The sequence below is a fragment of the Oncorhynchus tshawytscha genome, linkage group LG01, assembly GCF_018296145.1.
Source record: "Oncorhynchus tshawytscha isolate Ot180627B linkage group LG01, Otsh_v2.0, whole genome shotgun sequence".
Taxonomy (NCBI): Eukaryota; Metazoa; Chordata; class Actinopteri; order Salmoniformes; family Salmonidae; genus Oncorhynchus; species Oncorhynchus tshawytscha.
The window spans coordinates 13,706,395-13,730,039 of record NC_056429.1 but is presented as its reverse complement, the minus strand read 5'-3'; the positions used below and the strand labels follow the sequence as shown (position 1 = coordinate 13,730,039).

At 42.9% G+C, this 23,645-nt stretch overlaps 1 protein-coding gene across 8 annotated transcripts in view; it reads right to left on the bottom strand.

Annotated features, from left to right (window-relative positions):
• cadps2 (Ca++-dependent secretion activator 2) overlaps positions 1-23,645 on the bottom strand; it is a 274,943-nt gene that overhangs the window by 176,767 nt on the left and 74,531 nt on the right. For all 8 annotated transcript variants that reach the window (XM_024382391.2, XM_024382574.2, XM_024382104.2 and 5 more), the window contains exon 3: positions 14,639-14,971. In XM_024382391.2, coding sequence (XP_024238159.1) covers positions 14,639-14,971 — 333 coding nt within the window. The remainder of the gene's footprint in view (positions 1-14,638; positions 14,972-23,645) is intronic.

The window sequence follows — 23,645 nt, the reverse complement described above, 5'->3', positions numbered from 1 at the left end:
TTATCAACCTTAGTACATTTGTAGAAAAAAAAAATGTTTGACCAGATACAATGCTATTTTACAGTAAACAAATTGACAGACTTTCTGCATGCTTTTATGGACGGACATTCAACAAGCACAGCACTTACATAAATGATGATTGGTTGAGAGAAATTGATGAAAAGATTTTGGGAGCTGTTTTGTTAGTCTTCAGTGTGGCTTTTGTCATTATCGATCATAGTCTGCTGCTGGAAAAACATGTGTGTTATGGCTTTACACCCCCTGCTATATTGTGGATAAAGAGTTACCTGTCGAACAGAACACAGATGGTGTTCTTTAATGGAAGCCTCTCCATCATAGGTAGAATCCATCCAGGTAGAATCAGGAATTCCCCAGGGCAGCTGTCTAGGCTCCTTACTTTTTTCAATTCTTACTAATTACATGATACTGGCTTTGAGTAAAGTCAGTGAGTCTATGCATGTGGAAGACAACACTATACACATCCACTACTAAAGCGAGTGAAATTACTTCAACACTTAAATAACTAAAGTCAGTTTCAGAATGGGTGGCAACAAATAAGTTATTCCTAAATATTAAAAAAATTATAAAAGCATTGTATTTGGGACAAATCATTCACTAAACCCTAAACATCAACTAAATCTTGTAATGAATAATGTGGAAATTGAGCAAGTTGAGGTGATTAAACTGCTTGGATTAACCCTGGATTGTAAATTGTCATGGTCAAAACATGTTGATGCAACATTAGTTAAGGCAGAGAGAAGTCTGTCCATAATAAAGTCCTGCTCTGCCTTCTTATCAACACTATCAACAAGGCAGGTCCTACAGGCCCGAGTTATGCACACCTGGACTACTGTCCAGTCTTGTGGTCAAGTGCCACAAAGAGGAAAAGGGAAATTATCATTGGCTCAGAACAGGGCAGCACGGCTGGCCCTTAGCTATACACAGAGACCTACAATTAACGAGGTGCATGTCAATCTCTCATGGATCAAAGTAGAGGAGAGACTGACTTCATCAATACTTGTTCTGTAAGAGGTATTGACATGCTGAATGCGCCAAGCCGTTTGTTTAAACTATTAGCACACAGCTTGGACACCCATGCATACCCCACAAGACAAGCCACCAGAGGTCTCTTCACAATTCTAAAGTCCAGATCAGTCAATGGGAGGCACACAGAACTACATAGAGCCATGACTACATGTAACTCTATTTTTCATCTGATAATACACCTTATGGACCAGCAGGGACCATGAAGAGACACACACACACACTCTGCACACATGTACATGGATTTGTATTGTAGATATGTGGTAGTAAAGTAGTGGGCTGAGGGCTCAAACTTAATGTGCTGTGAAAAGTGTTATGAAATGTAATGTCATGTAATATTTATTGTATATACAGTGATTCAGAGAAGTATTCAGACCCCTTGACTTTTTCCACATGTTGTTTCTGTTACAGCCTTATTCTAAAATTGATTCAATAAAAAACATTTTCTCATGAATCTAGTAAATAAAAAACTAATACCATATTTACGTAAGTATTCAGACCCTTTGATATGAGACTCAAAATTGAGCTCAGGTTCATCCTGTTTCCATTGATCATCCTTGAGATATTTCTACAACTTGATTGGATTCCATCTGTGGTAAATTAAATTGATTGGACATGATTTTGAAAGCCACACACCTGTCTATATGAGGTCCCACAGTTGACAGTGCATGTCAGAGCAAAAGCCAAGCCTATAGGTCGAAGGATTTTTCCGGAGAACTCTGATGAGACAGGATTGTGTCGAGACACAGATCTTGGGAAGGGTGCCAAAACATTTCTGCAGCATTGAAGGTCCCCAAGCACACAGTGACCTCCAACATTCTTAAATGAATGGAAGAAGGATCTTGTTCAGGGAGGTGACCAAGAACCCGATGGTCACTCTGACAGAGCTCCAGAGTTCCTCTGTTGAGATGGGAGAACCTTCCAGAAGGACAAACATCTCTGCAGGACTCCACCAATCAGGCCTTTATGGTAGTGGCCAAACTTAGAAGCCACTGCTCAGTAAAAGGAACAACACAGCGCACTTGGAGTTTGCCAAAAGACACCTAAAGGCACTCTCAGACCATGTGAAACAAGATTCTCTGGTCTGATGAAACCAAGATTGAACTCTGGTCTGAATGCCAAGCATCACATCTGGAGGAAATCTGGCACCATATCTTCAGTGAAGCATGGTGCTGGCAACATGTAGTGGGGATGTTTTTCAGTGGCAGGGACTGGGAGACTATTCAGGATCGAAGGAACGATGAACGGAGCAAAGTAGAGATATCCTTGTGTTACGTTCCCCAGTTTCTGTGTTGTTTTGGGGTTGTATGTGTATATGTTTCAGGAAATGGCTTCCTGGATTCCAAGCAGCTGATTGGTTGGCCCCATTGCAGATTGTCGATCTGACCCTGCCCTCTCATCAGGGGATACAGCTTTCTGAAATTACTGACTCCTTCTGCAGCTTGAAAAGCCAGTGTTCCTTTGTTAGTAGAGAGAGCTTCTTTGTATGTGCTGTGTTGGTTGTTGGTCTGGTAAATTAGTATTTTAGAGCCGGTCCTGCAGAGGTATGTGTTTGCTATAGTACCTAGTGTTTTTAGTTTATTCAAATTGTTCTGAGTTTGGCGACTTATTCTGTTTCATTTGTTCCCAGGGGGAAGGGGAAGGCTCCTTGGGAGTGTACGGCAAAAGGCCTGCGGGCATACATATACCCGTAGTATGTACTCTGTCTATGCACACTAGATAAGACCTCGGCGGACCACCCCCTGTATTTTGGTTAGCGTTAAGAATAGGTAAGTAGTGGGTAAGTAGGAGGGTGGTCTCTAACTTTTACTTTGGTTCCGTCCAGCCCCTTTTCCCCACATTTACCGTGTTAAGGAAATAAATTCCCTGTTAACGATAATTTTCTCTGCCTCCGTCATCCTTACCCGCACCAACAGTCACATACCTCTTTCACTCCATGGGGAGTTGAGTGTAGCAGGGTGTTGCGTTCCCTCCTCCAAGAGGCGTAAGGAACACTTGATGAAAACCTGTCCCTCAGACTGGGGCGACAGTTCACCTTCCAACAGGACAACAACCGTAAGCACACAGCCAAGACAACACAGGAGTGATTTCGGGACAAGTCTCTGAATGTCCTTAAGTGGCACAGCCACAACCTGGCATTGATCCCCATCTAACATCTGTAAAGACCTGAAAATAGCTGTGCAGCGATGCTCCCCATCCAACCTGACAGAGCTTGAGAGGATCTGCAGAAAAGAATGGGAGAAACTCCCCAAATACAGGTGTGCCAAGCTTGTAGCGTCATACCCAAGAGAACTCAAGGCAGTAATCCCTGCCAAAGGTGCAAGATATATGATTTCCTTTTGTGGACTGACAAAAATGGTGCACTAGGTCAGGAACGAGCAACTCAAGTCCTTGAGGGCCTGATTGGTGTCACACTTTTGTCCCCCGCCTCAGCTAACACACCTGACTTCAATAATCAACTTGTCATGAGCTTCAGTTTAGAATGCAATTAGTTTAAAATCAGCTATGTTTGCTAGGGACCGGGGGAAAAGTGTGACATCTCTCCACTAGGTACTTTCTCAAGAGCACATTCATTGATATTCTAAGGCAAACAGAGTCTTTCTCTAGAGAATGGGGAACGGCTGGCACAGACACACAGAAATATGTGCAATTGAGGTATTCACTGGCCAGGATTTCCCACACCCACTCAAACACACATACAAAGTAATTACATACACACACTCACACCTACACCGCAATGCTGTTCCCTCTCGACAGTCTAACTCTGAACCCTGAGTGGCAAAACTGCTTCAAACTTAACAAGTGATGTTTCTAAGGTGCCATCCAGCGGTCGTTTCATGTCTTTATTTCAGGAAAAATCTGTAAAGGTGGTGTTTGATGGAAACAGAGAAACACACAGCCATTCTCCAGCTGTTGGCGAGGCAATGTCATCTCATTTGAAAAAAAGTTCATGAGTAATATTAGATGGGAAAGTATGTTGTGTTCCAGCATGTTTCTGTATGTACTGCCTGAATCAACTGAAACCACAAATTCATAATTACCCAAACTTTCCCTTTGACAACTTTGGTATGGCAACTGCACCGCCCGCAACCCTCTCCAGAGGGTGGTGCGGTCTGCCAAAAGCATCACCGGGGGCACACTGCCTGCCTTCCAGGACACCTACAGCATCTGATGTCACATGAAGGCCAAAAAAGATCATCAAGTACTTCAACCACCTGAGCCAAGGCCTGTTCACCCCACTATCATGCAGCAGACGCGGTCAGTACAGGTGCATCAAAGCTAGGACCGAGAGACTGAAAAACAGATTCTATCTCAAAGCCATCAGACTGTTAAATAGCCATCACTAGCCGGCCTCCACCCAGGACCCTGCCCTGAACTTAGTCACAGTCACTATCGGCTACCACCCGGTTACTGAACACCTGCACCTTAGAGGCTGTACATAGAATCACTGGTCACTTTAATATGTTTACATACCGTTTTACTCATTTCAAATGTAACAAAAAGAAACGCTCTCTCACTGTCAACTGCGTGCATTTTCAGCAAACTTAACGTGTAAATATTTGTATGAACATAAGATTCAACAACAGACAAAATGAACAAATTCCACAGACATGTGACTAATAGAAATGGAATAATGTGTCCCTGAACAAAAGGAGGGTCAAAATCAAAAGTATCAGTCAGTATCTGGTCTGGCCACCAGCTGCATTAAGTACTGCACCAGATTTGCCAGTTCTTGCTGTGAGATGTTACCCCACTCTTCTACCAAGTCACCTGCAAGTTACCGGACATTTCTGGGGGGGGAATGCCCCTAGCCATCACCCTCCGATCCAACAGATCCCAGACGTGCTCAATGAGATTGAGATCCGGGCTCTTCGCTGGCCATGACAGAACACTGACTTTCCTGTCTTGCAGGAAATCACACACAGAACGAGCAGTATGGCTGGTGGTATTGTCATGCTGGAGGGTCATATCAGGATGAGCCTGCAGGAAGGGTACCACATGAGGGAGGAAGATGTCATCCCTGTAACGCACAGCGTTGAGATTGCCTGCAATGACAACAAGCTCAGTCCGATGATGCTGTGAAACACTACCCCAGACCATGACGGACACACCACCTCCAAATCGATCCTGCTCCAGAGTACAGGCCTCGGTGTAACGCTCATTCCTTCAATGATAAACGCGAATCCGACCATCACCCCTGGTGAGACAATACTACGACTCAGTGAAGAGCACTTTTTATTTCCAGTCGTGTCTGGTCCAGCGACAGTGGGTTTGTGCTCATAGGCGACATTGTTGCCGGTGATGTCTGGTGAGAACCTGCCTTACAACAGGCCTACAAGGCCTCAGTCTAGCCTCTCTCAGCCTATTGCGGACAGTCTGAGCACTGATGGAGGGATTGTACATTCCTGGTGTAACTCGGGCAGTTGTTGTTGCCATCCTGTACGTGTGATGTTCGGAGGTACCGATCCTGTGCAGGTGTCACACATGGTCTGCCACTGCAAGGTTGATCAGCTATCCGTCCTGTCGATATAGGACTCGTTTTACTGTGGCTGTAGATACTTTTGTACCTGTTTCCTAAGCATCTTAGGCGGCAGTGTAGCCTAGTGGTTAGAGCATTGGACTAGTAACCGAAAGGTTGCAAGTTCAAATTCCCGAGCTGACAAGGTACAAAATCTGTCGTTCTGCCCCTGAACAGGCAGTTAACCCACTGTTCCTAGGCCGTCATTGAAAATAAGAATTTGTTCTTAACTGACTTGCCTAGTAAAATAAAGGTTAAAAAATTAAATAAATAAATCTTCACAAGGTCCTTTGCTGTTGTCCTGGGATTGATTTGCACTTTTCGCACCAAAGTACGTTAATCTCTAGGATCCAGAACTCGTCTCCTTCCGGAGCGGTATGACAGCTGCGTGGTCCCATAGTGTTTATACTTGCATACTATTGTTTGTACAGATGAACGTGGTACCTTCTGAGGTCTTGGCTGATTTCTTTTGATTTTCCCATGATCTCAAGCTAAGAGGCACTGAGTTTGAAGGTAGGCCTTAAAATACATCCACAGGTACACCTCCAATTGACTCAAATGATGTCAATTAGCCTATCAGAAGCTTCTAAAGGCATGACATCATTTTCTGGAATGTTCCAAGCTGTTTAAAGGCACAGTCAACAAAGTGTATGTAAACTTCTGACCCACTGGATTTGTGATACAGTGAAATCTGTAAACAATTATTGGAAAAATTACTTGTCATGCACAAAGTAGATTTGCCAAAACTAAGATTTGTGGAGTGGTTGAAAAACGAGTTAATGACACCATCCCACGTGTATAAGAACTTCCGACTGAAAACTGTGTGTGTACACGCACACACACATATGTGTGTATGTGTGTGTGTGTGTGTGTGTGTGTGTGTGTGTGTGTGTGTGTGTGTGTGTGTGCAGGTCTACAATTTTGTTTCTGGTGTTCTTTGACAACTCTTTGGTCTTGGCCATATTGGAGTTTGGAGTGTGACTGTTTGAGGTTGTGGACAGGTGTCTTTTTTATACTGATAACAAGTTCAAACAGGTGCCATTAATACAGGTAACGAGTGGAGGACAGAGGAGCCTCTTAAAGAAGAAGTTACAGGTCTGTGAGAGCCAGAAATCTTGCTTGTTTGTAGGTGACCAAATACTTATTTTCCACCATAATTTGCAAATAAATTCATTTTGTCTGTCATAGTTGAAGTGTACCTATGATGAAAATGACAGGCCTCTCATCTTTTTTAAGTGGGAGAACATGCACAATTGGTGGCTGACTAAATACTTTTTTGCCCCACTATATATGTAGTTATACTCCGGACTCCTACATTGTGCATCCTAATAGTTATATCTTTCTTAATTCCATTATTTTAGACCTGTGTGCATTGTTGTGAATTGTAAGATTTTACTGGACTGTTGGATCTAGGAACACAAACATTTCGCTACACCCCCATTAACATCTGCTAAATATGTGTTTGTGACCAATAACATTTTATTTGATTGGAATTGACAAACAACCTCTTTGCACAGTGTGTGGGCTGAACAATATGGAATAACTCCAAAGCTTGACCACCCGAAGTCCTAATGCGACGGCTGTCGCAGCACGTGGGCGTCACAAAAGTTACCTACCCATATTATACTTATACTGAGCCATTTACTTCATGTTCATATTCTTATTTCTTATTGTTGTTGCAGGTTCCTTCTCGACAATGCAAGTAAGCATTTCGTTGGACGGCGTATACCAAGGTTCCACAACTCGCGGGCCCGCATGCCAAATTTGGCCAGAGGGTGTTTTTTTTGTTGAGCAAATTATTTTAATGTTTTATGGTTACACATTCAGTGTAAGACTGTAAAAACACCAGAAAAATCAACTCCAAATGATTTTTAATTTTGGAAATCTGTTCCCAAGAACTCCCACGCATAAGAGCAACACGTGCTCATATACAAAGCATGGTTTGAAATTATGTAAATTATTATTTGAAATTATGTTTTAGTCAAATATTATGTTTGGGATTTTTGCGATCAATTTGTAGTCTACAAATTCTACATTCATTGTGCTTATGTTCCGCCCCCCCCCGACCACCCACTCAAGAAAACATATCGGCCTGCGGCTGAATTTAGTTGATAATCCTTGGTGTATACCATGTGTATCCTGTACATACAACTAGTAAAACTTCAACTTAATTAGGCTGTTATGGTGTCTGGTCATTTAGAGATTTGCATTGGTAAGCGTACCCCCTCTTTGGCTGTGTTTACACAAGGAGCCCAATTCTGATATTTTGTCCAATTATTGGCAAAAGATCTGATCTGATTGGTCAAGACCAATAATTGGGCAAAAGATCAGAACTGGGCTGCCTGTGTAAACGCGGATTTTGAATCCCTGATGTTACTTTAATGATGCATGTGACTGGTGAACTATGCTCACACAACTGGAGCTAGGCCAGCTATAGTTGCTACCCAATCAGGTCCTCTTTGAAAAGCAAACGCATCTGTGGACAGAGAGGCCTAGTATAATCCATCACATTTAGCTGATTTTGTTTATTAGATAAGAGATCTTAAACTTCAACGGTATAATTTTAACCCAGGTTAAGGGGCAGCAACCGAAAGGTTGCTGGATCAAATCTCTGAGCTGACAAAGTACAAATCTGTCCTTCTGCCACTGAGCAAGGCAGTTAACCCACTGTTCCCCGGTAGGACGTCATTGTAAATAAGAATTTGTTCTTAACTGACTAGCCTAGTTAAATAAAAGGTTAAATAAACAGACATACCATAATCTAAGGACTCATTAGCAAACATATTAGCTTGTATTAGCAATTTGTTGAAATGATTTGTAATAATTACAGTTGAGGTAATAATTACAGTTGAGTCATTAAAACTTGTTTTTCAACCACTCCAAAAATGTCATGTTAACAAACTATAGTTTTGGCAAGTCGGTTAGGACTTCTACTTTGTGCATGACACAAGTAACTTTTCCAACAATTGTTTACAGACAGATTATTGCATTTATAATTCAGATTATAATTCAGATAATTCAGATTATTGCACTTATAATTCACTGTATCACAGTAGGTCAGAAGTTTACATACACTAAGTTGACTGTGCCTTTAAACAGCATGGAAAATTCCAGAAAATGATGTCATGGCTTAGCAAGGAAAATTATGTAATGGCTAAGCAAAGAAAATTATGTAATGGCTCAGCAAGGAAGATGCCACTGCTCCAAATCCGCCAAAGCCAGACTACGGTTTGCAACTGCACATGGGGACAAATATTGTACTTTTTGGAGAAATGTCCTCTGGTCTGACGAAACAAAAATAGAACTGGTTGGCCATAATGACCATTGTTTTGTTTGGAGGAAAAGGGGGAGGCTTGCAAGCTGAAGAACACCATCCCAACCGTGAAGCACGGGGGTGGCAGCATCATGTTGTGGGGGTGCTTTGCTGCAGGAGGGACTGGTGCACTTCACAAAATAGATGGCATCATGAGGCAGGAAAATCATGTGGATATATTGAAGCAACATCAAGACAGTCAGGAAGTTAAAGCTTGGGTCACAAATGGATCTTCCAAATGGACAATGACCCCAAGCATACTTCCAAAGTTGTGGAAAAATGGCTTAAGGAAAACAAAGTCAAGGTATTGGAGTGGCCATCACAAAGCCCTGACCTCAATCCCATAGAACATTTGTGGGTAGAACTGAAAGTGTGTGCAAGCAAGGAGGCCTACAAACCTGACTCAGTTACACCAGCTCTGTCTGGAGGAATGGGCCAAAATTCACCCAACTTATTGTGGGAAGCCTGTGGAAGTCTACCCGAAACGTTTGACCCAAGTTAAACAATTAAGGCAATGCTACCAAATACTAATTGAGTGTATGTAAACTTCTGACCCACTGGGAATGTGATGAAAGAAATAAAAGCTGAAATAAATCACTCTACTATTATTTCACATTCTTAAAATTAAGTGGTGATCCTAACTGACCTAGGACAAGGAACTTTAACTAGGATTAAATGTCAGGAATTGTGAAAAACTGAGTTTAAATGTATTTGGCTAAGGTGTATGTAAACTTCGACTTCAACTGTACATCTACATCCACACCTTGATATGTAATAACACATACAATATAAGACAGATAATCAACAGCTCTCATTAATCATGTATGGATAATTAGTAAAGGAATTGCATTTGCATTTAGGAAATGTAAGCTTCATTATAACTTGTCATGTGCACTGACAACAAATACATCTTCATTTTGAAAACTGAACAAGTCATATTGTTTTGTAACTAATGAAAGGAATTTTGCCAATTAATCTGAAAGGGATTCTCTATTTAGTAGCTTCAAATGTCAAACTCAGCCATATATAATATTTACTTACGACTAGTCTTGACACAAAACATCAAAATATCCTATAAGTCATACAAATGAGAAGGATTTATGGTCATTAACCTTCAGTATGAAAAACTTGCTCTTCCAATACATTTATTGTTAATCCTGTTACATGTTGCAGCTGGCATCGGTCAATTCCAACAAAACAAGAAACATCAGACAAAGGGAAGATTTAAAGCAGTCATTGCCATTCGGCTGCATGCATAAACCACGTGACTTATTAGTGGTGGAGATGGCTGTGAATAACGGTTGACTAAATAAAACAGACAGAAGGACAGGCATTGAGGCACACACAGGTTGATTCTATCTTGGTAAATGAGGCCTCTGGGCTTCAAGAAATAGCTATGGAAAAGATTACTTAAAGTTGGTTATTGATTTAATAACATTTTCACAGTAGTGTTGTATGCGCCATTCACACGTGGCTCCTGAGTTCATGACCAGTAAGTCAATAAACAACAGGTTCCATTTACAAAATTGGGTTTGAGGTTTAACAATGTTATGTTTGTCCCTTGCGAGGTCACAATTCCTCTAAAATGTAGGTGTAGGGCCTAATGTGATTAAAGGTGTTGCCGTGCCAACACGTTCCCTCTCCGTTTCTGCCTTTCTTTACAAAACCACCTAGGGCTGACTTTTAACTGGTGTTGTATCCATTTTAAATCTGGGTTAAATTTAGAGGCTTATCACCCCCTTTACTGTTCTCCCCCATTGTCTTATCAGCTTGGAGAGTTCCACTTGTCTGTTTGGTTTTTGGATTTCTGTCAGCGCTCCTATCTGACAGAACCTCATTGACAGACTTAAAAGATCCATTCCTTACTGGGATCTACTGTAGATGCACTGGAATTCTGCAGCTGCAAGCAAACACTGACAAAAGATTGCGTAGAAACAACGTTATCCTCTGTTGGGCACTTCTTGGAGTTCATGTTACCATGATAAAATTAACATGTCAGTTGCATATACAGTACCAAAAAAATGAAAGCTTGTTCAACTGGCCAACCTGGTTAAATAAAGGTGAAATCATTTATTTTTATACAGTACAGTGCCTGGTAAGTCTACACAGCCCTTGCACAGTTGTCACATTTGCTGCCTTAAAATTTTATTTAAAAAATAACAGATGACTGGATTTTTCTTCCTACTGATCTACACGACTTACTCTACATTTTCAATGAAAAAAAAATAGATATATTCAACCTTTAAAATAATAAAAAACTAAGTTGATGTCTTGATTGTGTGTAATACTTGGTGGCAGCACCTTTGGCAGCAATGGCGAAGGCGCATGAAGATGTCGGAAATCAGATATGACGTCATTGTTTTAGCGCTATCCACAGAGTTGGTTCAATGCGCCAATAAATCTTCACCATTGACTGTTGTGCTTTGCTGGCATCTTGGAGGTAAAAGTGGGACAATGTATACTGTGCTAATGACGATACAAAAACAATTGTTAGAGCGATGTACAATACGGTGAACTTAGCAAACGAGGCATTTGTGGTAAAGTGCATGGACGTCGCCATTGTTATGCACCTCCATTTCACTGGAAATCATTTTGAATAAGATTCTAACAACTCTTGGGCCAATTTACTGAGCTTGAGCATTTTTGACAAAAACAATGGATATGTTGTCCTAAGAGTTAGTAGAATCATATTCAAAATGATATAAAATGATACTTTTTTCACTTAAATGTAGGAAAAAGTAGGAAAAATAATATAATTTTAATCCAGGCAGGAAAATGTGACAACTGTGCAAGGGGTGTGTAGACTTTCACTTGGCATTGTAATAGGTCCGAACTGAGCTGTGCCAATTTTCACCCTGATAGCTTGATAGAAACACTTGCTTGAAAACTAGTTACAGATTCATCATGTGGTTGTTATCAACCCATAGTTTCATGCACACAACTGACCTTAGAAGGATAGAAAAATACATATGCATGTACACACACATTCCCACCTTTGTCGTCTTCATTTATTCTTCTTGCAGTGCTAACCTGACTTTTCTCTCTCACACAGCCATTCTATTCATTTCTATGACAACAAGGCATATGAAGCTACTAATCAAAGCCATCAATGACAGGTTTGAAGTCGACACATCTTTCCGAGAACGGTCCCAAAGTCCCACCTTTAAATGTTATTCCATTAACACTTTGGCAGAGGATACCAATCCTGTCTCTGATGGTACTTTCTGAAGTCAAATGGTAGACTAGAGGAATAGGCGGGCACGCCGAGGGCTTTGATGGAAAAAGTCTTGGGTGATTACACTGGGTTTGATTACATTGGCTGGCTGCATGTCTGTCTGGGAAGCTTCCTGGTGCCTGAGAGGCAGAGGGGGAGAGAGAAGATTAGAAGCAGAATGAGAGGGAAAAGGAGTGAGAGAATAAGAGGGTGAGGAAGAAAGAAGGATATCTAAAGAGAGAGAAAGATGCAGAGAGAAACCAAGACAGAATTAGGATAGAAGAAGGGATGAAGATAACAGAAAGAGTGCGAAAGAGAAAGCTCAATATGAGAGCTGACGAGGGTCGGCTGCTTAGGCGAGCCAGTGCTGTGCGCCATGTGTTAATTTATTAGCCTTTCCTGCCGGCTCACCTGCTCCCTCGCCTCCCCCTCACCTGTTCGCTCCGAGCACTAACGAGAGACGACAGGGGTGGCCCTTACGGCCCAACGCCAGGATGTGATCATTAGCGATGGAGGGGAGAAATGTCAAACTATCTACTCTCTCACACACACACACACACACACACACACCTGCTGTCGCTCTTCACCAGGGGGTTGCCACCCTCTCAAAGTAACTGCAGTCCTCCACCTGCACACCTGAGCAATCTCATCCCTCTGTTTCTACATCCTCCTCTCTTTCTCCTTGTCTTTCTTTTACTCCACTGTCCTTTTCACTATCCCTCAATACATATTTGGTTTATGTCAAATATTTTAGCTTCTTTATTGAGATCCCTGTGTGGCTCTAGATCATTGCTGAGACATGCCAGAGGTGCCAGAGGTACTAAAAGGTATTTCAGTCTTCATACAGCTTGTGCGAAATACTCCAAAAATAGACTTGCATATTAAACAAATGTCTCATGAATGTGTGAATATAGAGGGAAGGAAAGCATATGAGAGGAAGAGAGCGACGTGACATTTGAAAATGTCTTTATTCTTTTGGAACTTCTGTGAGTGCAATGTTTACTGTTAATTTTTATTGTTTATTTAACTTTTGTCTACTTCACTTGCTTTGGCAATATTAACGTATGTTTCCCATGCCAATAAAGCTCTTGAATTTAATTGAGAGAGAAAGGGGAAAACTTAAAGGCAGTCAAACAAATCAAACATATAATAGAATGTACAAACATTCCCTCACATCCTCATCAAATCAGATTATGGTCACCCAGACCGATCTCTGCCCATTGCAAACACATTAAAGGCCTCAGTTCAACACATTGATGCAGGGTTGCCAGATCAATAGCTGGGAGAGCCTAATCAATGGGTCTTCATGCAGAGCATGGATCCAGCGAGAGGCATCCATAAATCTCTCTCATATATATGAGAAACAGATTTCAGCTTTAGATATGTCTTTCCTGAAAGAGTATGTTTAACATCTCGCTCGCTCACTCACTCAGAGTACTGTCTTTTATACAGGCAAGGCCAAGGTGCACAACCACAGGGGTCAAGAGTCCATCAGCCATGAGATTGTGCTAAGAAGGATACCCCAATACATCGTTCAAGGATCATCTCCTCTCCATCTACTAACCATTAATGGACGATAAAACTGATCCAAGACCTGCTCTAACAAGCACTGTGTTATCTGCTAAGTGACCAGCAAAAATGGCATTGGTGAATAGCATAAAAGGAACAATGGGCCAGAAGGTTGCTATGGAGATGAGCCAATTGTCTGTTGTCTGCAGGTCTCATTATTGTGGGAACACCATTAGCTTCTATAGACATTAGGACTGACAAGAACAGGCCTTAATCAAATTTACGGGAGGAATCAGGTCTAATTGAGTTCTTCACACAGCACATTATCTTAATGGGTGGCAATGTAATAATGAACAACACATTAGCACACATTTTTTTTGCAATAATTCTGAGGACAAATGTTCTATTCATCAACAAGCTAGGAAGTGGGATTGAAGTAATTTAATGGTTCCTGTGATTAGTCTCCCATTTTCAAGTCAAAAGAAGCTGCTCTACTCCCAGTACGAGTAACAATGGCATTTATTTCAAAATACGCCTTCAGATGAATAAGCCTAAATGGTTTACAGAGGACAGTAACCACTGATCACACCAACATACGCTTACTACTTACAGCCACCGCTTAACTACTAATTGGTGCCATGGAAGACCCCCTGGAAAAAGGTGAAGGGGAGGGAGGACACCCTTGCCTTAGTTGACAAGGCCATGGTGAGGGAGAGCACGCTGATTAAAAAGTCTCATCAGCCAATGACCTTTAAGATACGCATTCAAAGAGATCTGTGATTAGCTGGAGCCACCTGAGTTAAGGAAAGTGATCAAGGAAAGGACATTAGACTCACGGTTTCTGTTCTAATATCCCCACTAGTATACCACATTGGGCATATTGCATCTTGATTATACAATGTATCCTAACATGAACAGTTGTGGTTACCTAGGGAGCACTTCAAACAATCTAGAAATTGATAACAATTAAATGTTATGTAGAGGGCAAAAAGTGTGTGGGCGCGTGTTTGTATGTACGTGTATGTGATCCAAGTCTCACCTGACAGGCGTTGTACAGCAGCTGGTGCTCAAACTTCTTGATGCCCAAAATCAGCTGGAACATCTCATACAGCTGCTCCTTACTGAGTATCAACTCGGACACGGCACTGAGGTGCATCCTCTGGGGCTGGCGCCGCAGGTCCTCATCCCCCCTGTAGATGGCGTCGTACTTGGCAATCCAGGAGCTCAGCACTGTCTCTTTGCTCAGGCCGTCGATCTCGGGCAAGCTGCGCACCCGGCGCTCAATGTTCTTCTTGAAGACGTCACGGAAGTCGCAGGCCGAGCAGCCGCCACTCTGCACCATCCTGGACACCCGCTCACTGTTCAGAAAACCCTGCACAGGAGGAAACCAGGGAGTGTAAGGATCCAGAAGTAAGCTAGACTAATGTAGCGCTGCTAAGTTAATGTAGCTATTTAACCCTTTACACTGGTACCCGTATACGGGCTGAAAACAGCAGAGTTGGGCACTGATAAATGCCTAAATTGGAACACAGTGGTTGTACAGTAACATGCTATACTTGATGTCAGAACTCTGGGTCTGCACTTCACAGTGCTGTATGGGTTTTGACTAACAGCCGTTCTGAACTTGAGCGCGACAAGCAGTTGCTCCCATCCATCACGCTAATTGGGAAACTTTTGCTGCTTTTTTTCATGTCTAAGTGAGGGAAATGCTGTAAATGAAGAGGACTCAATGTATTTTGAAAGATGAGATGTTAAGGATTGTAATACCATCTTGAGTCTAAATGTGTACTTTACATTTCCATATAATTTAACTCATGTCATATAGTGTCAACGTTTATGATCACTATGTTTGATGTACAAGATAACATGTCGTCATACTCTGGGTTATTCTGAACAGAATGAGCCTGTTTTTCCATTGTGAAGAACATTTGCCGCTGCACACGCACCTGAACACACTCATGACTCCGTTCTATGCACACCAAAATTATGATAAATTTCCCTGAATTGCATTGTGAAAGCCTAAACACCCTTAACATAGCTAGTCATGTTGGCAATAGAATAGGCTTTCAAATGATGCCCACTTAACCCAGATTGCGATTTATAATGGACCATTTTTGGATTGCATAAACAACAACAGTAATTGTGTGATGGCAGGGATGCAGGTTTGTCTTCCAAACAAAATAATTACAAGTGTGTTCGCTCTAGTTCCTCAATGGCACCACTAGCAGAACAAAAAAAAGCACTTTATAGTTGAAGGCTCTTCTTTGAGTCATAAAAATGAATTGAAATTACTTAGGAACTGTGTACACTTTGGAGAGGTGTGTGACCACTTGGAGACACCAGTTAGTCCTCGCACTCAAACGCTTGTCATTTTTATTGTCTTATGTTGCACAAACAGCACATTTTCCAGGAATATTCATACCATATTACTAATGTATCCTGAGTATTTTCAGTACACTAAATGTAAAATGCAAAAAATCAACAGTGTAAAGTTTGGACTCCATCTTGTGTCAAGTGAACTGTTGTGGCCTCAACTTTGGTCTAATAATTTTCCCATAATCTCGTAACTGTTCCCTTTCAATTACTACCATGGTTATGCATATGCTTTTCATATTGCTTCTGTACGAAACATTTCAATTTAGCCCTATCAATATATAGGCAAATTTGTTGCCATTGTTGCACTTTGTTATAGTCCCTTATAACCTTACCAATGGCCATTACTCCAATGGTGCATGACACCAGAGTGTGACCTCCACTGTACCCCGGGCGACTAAGACGTGAATCTCAGCACCTCTTTGATTCAGAGGGGTTGGGTTAAATGCGGAAAACATTTCAGTTAAATCCATTCAGTTCTACAACTGACTAGGTATCCCCCCTTTCCGTGTTGCATTTCTGAGAAACAGTATTTTCTTACATCCCACTATGTACATGAGATACAAACATGAAAATAATACATGTTGATATACAATACAAAAATAACTTAATATGGAACACAAGTAGATCAAGAAATGAAACAAAACAGTGTAGGTTGATTTAGCTCAGGGTAATCTCCTTACATAGGCTCCAGTGGTATTAAACAGGCAGGTTTTATGTCCAGCTCAGGGCAGGCAGAAGATGTTTCTTCCTCAGGGCTTTACCTGCAGACTCACTCGGATTCTGTCTGCTGGTAGTCATGACGCCTGGGAGGGGAGGATGAAGTTCACATGAAGTTCATGTTTTAAGGCTCACTCAAGGGTCTTGTCTGGATGTAGCCATTAGGGGAGGGTAATCTGTATTTGTATTTATCATGGAACCCCATTAGCTGCTGCCAAGGCGGGTTATACTGGCCTCTCTGCTTCAGAGAAGCTCCTGACTCGTCACATGGTGTGTGAGTGATATAACCCAGGCCCTGTGTCCCCAAGTGCTCTCATTTGGTAAAAGCCTTGGGTTCATGCATGTTAACATCAGAAGCCTCCTCCCTAAGTTTACTTTATTCACTGCTTTAGCACACTCTGCCAACCCTGATTTCCTAGCCGTGTCTGAATCCCGACTTAGGAAGGCCACCAAAAATTCAGAAATTTCCATCCCCAACTACAAAATGTTCCATCAAGACAGAACTGCTAAAGGGGGTGGAATTGCAATCTACTGTATAGAGAGCCTGCAGAGTTCTGTCATACTATCCAGGTCTATGCCAAAACAGTTCGAGCTTCCACTTTTAAAGATGCATCTCTCCAGAAAAAAGTCCCTCACTGTTGCCGCTTGTTATAGACCCCCCTCAACTCCCAGCTGTGCCCTGGACACCATATGTGAACTGATTGTCAAGGAAGATGGCGCCGGAGGAGATGGCCGACGTGTTACGGTCTCTTAACCAATTGTGCTATTGTGTGTTTTTTTTCACGATGTGTGTCAATTATTTTGTAAATAATGTTTCTGTAACCGTATCTTATGGCAGAAAAGAGCTTCTGGACATCAGGACAGCGATCACTCACCTCGGATTAGACAAAAATTAAATAAATAAACGAGACGAGGTACGATCACGAATATCCTACCAACGGGACATCAAAAACTGTAATATCCTATGTTTCACGGAATTGTGGCTGAATGACGACATGGATATTCAGTTAGCGGAATATACGCTGCACCGGCAGGATAAAACAGTAAACTCCGGTAAGAATAGGGGGGCGGTCTGTGTATATTTGTAAACAACAGCTGGTGCAAGAAATCTAAGGAAGTCTCTAGATGTTGCTCGCCTGAAGTAGAGTATATTGTGATAAATTCCAGGCCACACTACTTGCCTAGAGTATCCTCAGCTATACTTTTCGTGGCTGTTTATTTACCACCACAGACAGATGCTGGCACTAAGACTGCACTCAGTCAGCTGTATGAGGAAATAAGCAAACAGGAAACCACTCACCCAGAGGCGGCGCTCCTAATGGCCGGAGACTTTTATGCAGGGAAATTTAAATCAGTTCTAACAAATCTCTATCAACATGTTAAATGTGCAACCAGGGTGGAAAAAAATCGTAGATCACCTGTACTCCACACACAGAGATGTGAACAAAAGCCCTCCCTCACCCTCCATTTGGTAAATCCGACCACAACTCTATCCTCCTGATTCCTGCTTCCTTGCCCTTTGCCACCTGGACAAAAGGAACACCTATGTGAGAATGCTGTTCATTGACTACAACTCAGCGTTCAACACCATAGTACTCTCAAAGCTCATCACTAAGCTAAGGAACCTGGCACTAAACACCTCCCTCTGCAACTGGATCCTGGACTTCCTGACGGGCCGCCCTCAGGTGGTGAAGGTAGGAGCAACACATCTGCCACACTGATCCTCAACACTGGAGCTCCCCAGGGGTGCATGCTCAGTCCCCTCCCGTACTCCCTGTTCACCCACGACTGCATGGCCAGGCACGACTCCAACACCATCATTAGGTTTGCAGACGACCCAACAGTGGTAGGCCTGATTACCGACAATGACGAGACAGCCTATAGGGAGGAGGTCAAAAACCTGGCCGGGTGATGACAGAATAACAACCTATCCCTCAACGTAACCAAGACTAAGGAGATGATTGTGGACTACAGAAAAAGGAGCAATGAGTACGTCCCCATTCTCATTGATGAGGCTGTAGTGAAGCAGGTTGAGAGCTTCATATTCCTTGGTGTCCACATCAACAACAAACTAGAATGGTCCCAACACAAAGACAGTCGTGAAGAGGGCACGACAAAGCCTATTCCCCCTCAGGAAACTAAAAAGGGGTCCTGAGATGCATCCTGAGATCCTCTAAAGGTTCTACAGCTGCAACATCGAGAGCATCCTGACCGGTTGCATCACTGTCTGGTACGGTAATTGCTCGGCATCCGACCGCAAGGCACTCCAGAGGGTAGTGTGTACGGCCCAGTACATCACTGGGGCAAAGCTGCCTGCCATCCAGGACCTCTACACCAGGCGGTGTCAGAGGAAGGCCCTAAAAATTGTCAAAGACCCCAGTCATAGACTGTTCTCTCTACTACCGCATGGCAAGCGGTACCGGAGTGCCAAGTCTAGGACAAGAAGGCTACAACAGTTTTTACCCCCAAGCCATAAGACTCCTGAACAGGTAACCAAATGGTTACCCGGGCTATTTCCAGTGTGTGCCACCCCCCAACCCCTCTTTTACACTGCTGCTACTCTCTGTTTATCTTATATGCATAGTCACATTCCTGTACATACTACCTCAATTGGCCCGACCAACCAGTGCTCCCGCACATTGGCTAACCGGGCTATCTGCATTGTGTCCCACCACCTGCCAACCCCTCTTTTTACGCTACTGCTACTCTCTGTTCATCATATATGCATAATCACTTTAACCATACGTACATACTACCTCAATAAGCCTGACTAACCAGTCTGTATATAGCCTTGCTACTCTTATTTTCAAATGTATTTTTACTGTTTTATTTCTTTACTTACACCACCACACACACACACACACACACACACACCTTTTTTCGCACTATTGGTTAGAGCCTGTAAGTAAGCTTTTCACTGTAAGGTCTACTACACCTGTTGTATTCGACGCACGTGAGAAATAAACTTTGATTTGATTGCCCCCATATATTGTCAGAGTTCGTACTGCTAGGTGACCTAAATTGGGATATGCTTAACACCCCGGCCATCCTACAATCTAAACTAGATGCCCTCAATCTCACAAAAATTATCAAGAAACCTACCACATACAACCCCAAATCCATAAACATGAGCACCCTCAAATATCATCCTGACCCACTTGACCTCTAAATAAACCTCAGCTGTTTTCAACCAGGATCTCAGCGATCACTGTCTCATTGCCTGCGTCCGTAATGTGTCTGCAGTCAAACATCACTGTCCCTAAAACACTTCAGCAAGCGGGCCTTTCTTATCGACCTGGCTCGGGTATCCTGGAAGGATATTGACCTCATCTCGTCAAAAGAGGATGCCTGGTTGCTCTTCAAAAGTGCTTTCCTCACCAACTTAAATAAGCATGCCCCATTAAAAAAATTTAGAACTAAGAACAGATATAGCCCTTGGTTCACTCCAGACTTGACTGCCCTTGACCAGCACAAAACCACCCTGTGGCGTACTGCACTAGCATCGAATAGTCCCCTCGATATGCAACTTTTCAGGGGAGTCAGGAACCAATACACACAGTCAATTAGGAAAGCAAAGGCTAGCTTTTTCAAACAGAAATTTGCATCCTGGGGCACTAATTCCAAAACGTTTTGGGATACTGACCTCCATTACAAATAAGAGTACCTCCTCCCAACTGCCCACTGCACTGAGACTAGGAAACACGGTCACCACTGATAAATCCACAATAATCGAGGATTTCAATAAACATTTCTCTACGGCTGGCCCTGCTTTCCACCTGGCTACCCGAATCCCGACCAACAACTTGGCGTCCCCCCGTTTCTCCTTCACCCAAATCCAGACAGCTGACGTTCTTCCAACACTCTACTCAGCAAACTGGATGCAGTTTATCACAGTGCCATCCGTTTTGTCACTAAAGCACCTTATACCACCCACCACTGCGACTTGTATGCTCTAGTCGGCTGGCCCTCGCTACATATTCGTCGCCAGACCCACTGGCTCCAGGTCATCTACAAGTCCATGCTAGGTAAAGCTCCGCCTTCTCAGTTCACTGGTCACGATGGCAACACCCATCCGTAGCACGCGCTCCAGCAGGTGTATCTCACTGATCATCCCTAAAGCCAACACCTCATTCGGCCGCCTTTCGTTCCAGTTCTCTGCTGCCTGTGACTGGAACGAATTGCAAAAATCGCTGAAGTTGGAGACTTTTATCTCCCTCACCAACTTCAAACATCTGCTATCTGAGCAGCTAACCGATCGCTGCAGCTGTACATAGTCTATCGGTAAATAGCCCACCCATTTTTACCTACCTCATCCCCGTACTGTTTTTATTTATTTACTTTTCTGCTCTTTTGCACACCAATATCTCTACCTGTACATGACCATCTGATCATTTATCACTCAAGTGTTAATCTGCAAAATTGTAATTATTCACCTACCTCCTCATGCCTTTTGCACACAATGTATATAGACTCCCCTTTTTTTCTACTGTGTTATTGACTTGTTAATTGTTTACTCCATGTGTAACTCTGTGTTGTCTGTTCACACTGCTATGCTTAATCTTGGCCAGGTCGCAGTTGCAAATGAGAACTTGATCTCAACTAGCCTACCTGGTTAAATAAAGGTGAAATAAATAAAATATATATATAAAAAAATGAGCTGCATAATCTGGATCCCTACAAAGCAGCTGGGCTAGACAACCTGGACCCTCTCTTCCTAAAATTATCCGCCGTCATAACTGCAACCCCTATTACTAGTCTGTTCAACCGCTCTGGTAAATTCAATTGATTCAACATGATTTGGAAAGGAACATACCGGTCTATATAAGGTCACACAGTTGACAGTACATGTCAGAGCAAAAACCAAGCTATAAGGTCGAAGGAATTTCCTGTAGAGCCACGAAGCATAGATATGGGACAGGGTGCCAACACATTTCTGCAGCATTGAAGGTCCAAGAACACAGCGGCCTCCATCATTCTTAAATGAAAAAAATGTGGGACCACCAAGACTCTTTCAAGAGGTGGCCTCTGTGGAGCTGGGAGAACCTTCTAGAAGGACAACCATCCCTGCAGCACTCCATCAAATCAGGCCTTTATGGTAGAGTGGCCAGACGGAAGCCACTCCTCAGTAAAAAGACACACGACAGCCTGCTTGGAGAAACAAGATTCTCTGGTCTGATGAAACCAAGACTGAACTCTTTGCCCTGAATGCCAAGCATCATGTCTGGAGGAAGCCTGGCACTATCCCTACGGTGAAGCATGGTGGCGGCAGCATCATGCTGTGGGGATGTTTTTCAGCGGCAGCGACTGGGAGTCTAGTCAGGATCAAGGCAAAGATGAACAGCGCAAAGTACAGTGATCCTTGATGAAAACCTGCGCCAGAGTGCTCAGGACCTCAGACAGGGCCGAAGGTTCATCTTCCAACAGGACAACAACCCTAAGCACACAGCCAAGAAAACACAGGAGTGGCTTCAGGACAAGTCTCAATGTCCTTGAGTGGCCCAGCCAGAGCCCGAAGTTGAACCCGATTGAACATCTCTGGACAGACCAGAAAATAGCTGTGCAGCAACGCTCCCCATCCAACCTGGCTGAGCTTGTGAAAGGATCTGCAGAGAAGAATGGGAGAAACTTCCCAAATACAGGTGTGCCAAGCTTGTAGCATCATACTCAAGAAGACTTGAGGCTGTAATCGTTGCCAAAGTAAAGGGTCTGAATACTTATGTAAATGTGATCGTTTTTTATTTTTACATTTGCAAAAAAGTCTAAACTTATTTTTGCGTTGTAATTCGGGGGTAGTGTGTGTAGGTTGATGTGGGAAAAAACTATTTTAAATACATTTTAGAATAAGCTATGGTGGTAAAATGTGGGAAAAGTGAAGGAGTCTGAATACTTTCCAAATGCACTGTATGCTCATATCTACCTCAAATGTAGTTAGTCAGTGTCTCTCTCCAGCCTAACATACAGACAAACATAGAAGCTCGTGTTGACAATGTGTATTACCGACTGTTTGATTCCGTTTCGGGAGGGACGGCATCTCTGTTTGATTCCGTTTCGGAGCGACGGCTATGGCATCTCTCCGTTTGATTCCGTTTCGGGAGGAACGGCTATGGCATCTCAGTGAACAGAGTTACCAGAGTGGAAACAGCAGATGGAGATGAATCGCAGCTCCTCGTGGGGAATAATGGTGCGGAACAAAAGCACTTTGTGTTGGGAAAACACAAACCAACAAAACAAATGTGTTTGTGTCAAGAGAAAAGCCATTTCCTGAGCCGGAGTGAGATTTCAGCATGGGGGGGGGGCTGCCTAAACTCAAGGACAAGTTCCTCTGAAATGCAGTCAAGAAGAGAGCCAGGCTTCAGGAAGATAAATGGAGTTAACTGGTTAAAAGGTGGGTAGATGAAGGTGCCACCAGCATGGACTGCTAAAGGGGGTAATCTGGTTTACGAAAGCCAAGACAAGTTCCTTTATTTGAATCGCAGTTAGGCAAAAGAAGCAACAGTCCACCACATGAAGAGGGATGGCAAACTGACAAACAGGAGAAACACATTTTGCTAGACAAAGAGGGAGGAGGTAGGCTAACAGATGTGAGTGTCACTAGCAGATAAGTTTGCTCGTGACTGATTGGTTTAAATTCAAGCTTATTTTGTGAGCCTGGTGCGATGCAGAGCTAGGCAACGAGGTGAGTTTGGCTAATTGTTCAGCGATTCAACGACGGCTGTGTGGGGGCGGGGGAGGGGGGGAGACTTATGTCAATGTACACTGAGTATACAAAACATTAAGAATGCCTGCTATTTCCAAGACAGACTGACCAGGTGAAAGCTATGAAGGGGAGGAAACAGGTTAATGAAGGATTTTTAGCTGCGCACGCCATTCAGAGGGTGAAATGGACAAGACAAAGAATGGAAGTGCCTTTGAACAGAGTATGGTAGTAGGTGGCAGGCGCACCGGTTTGTGTC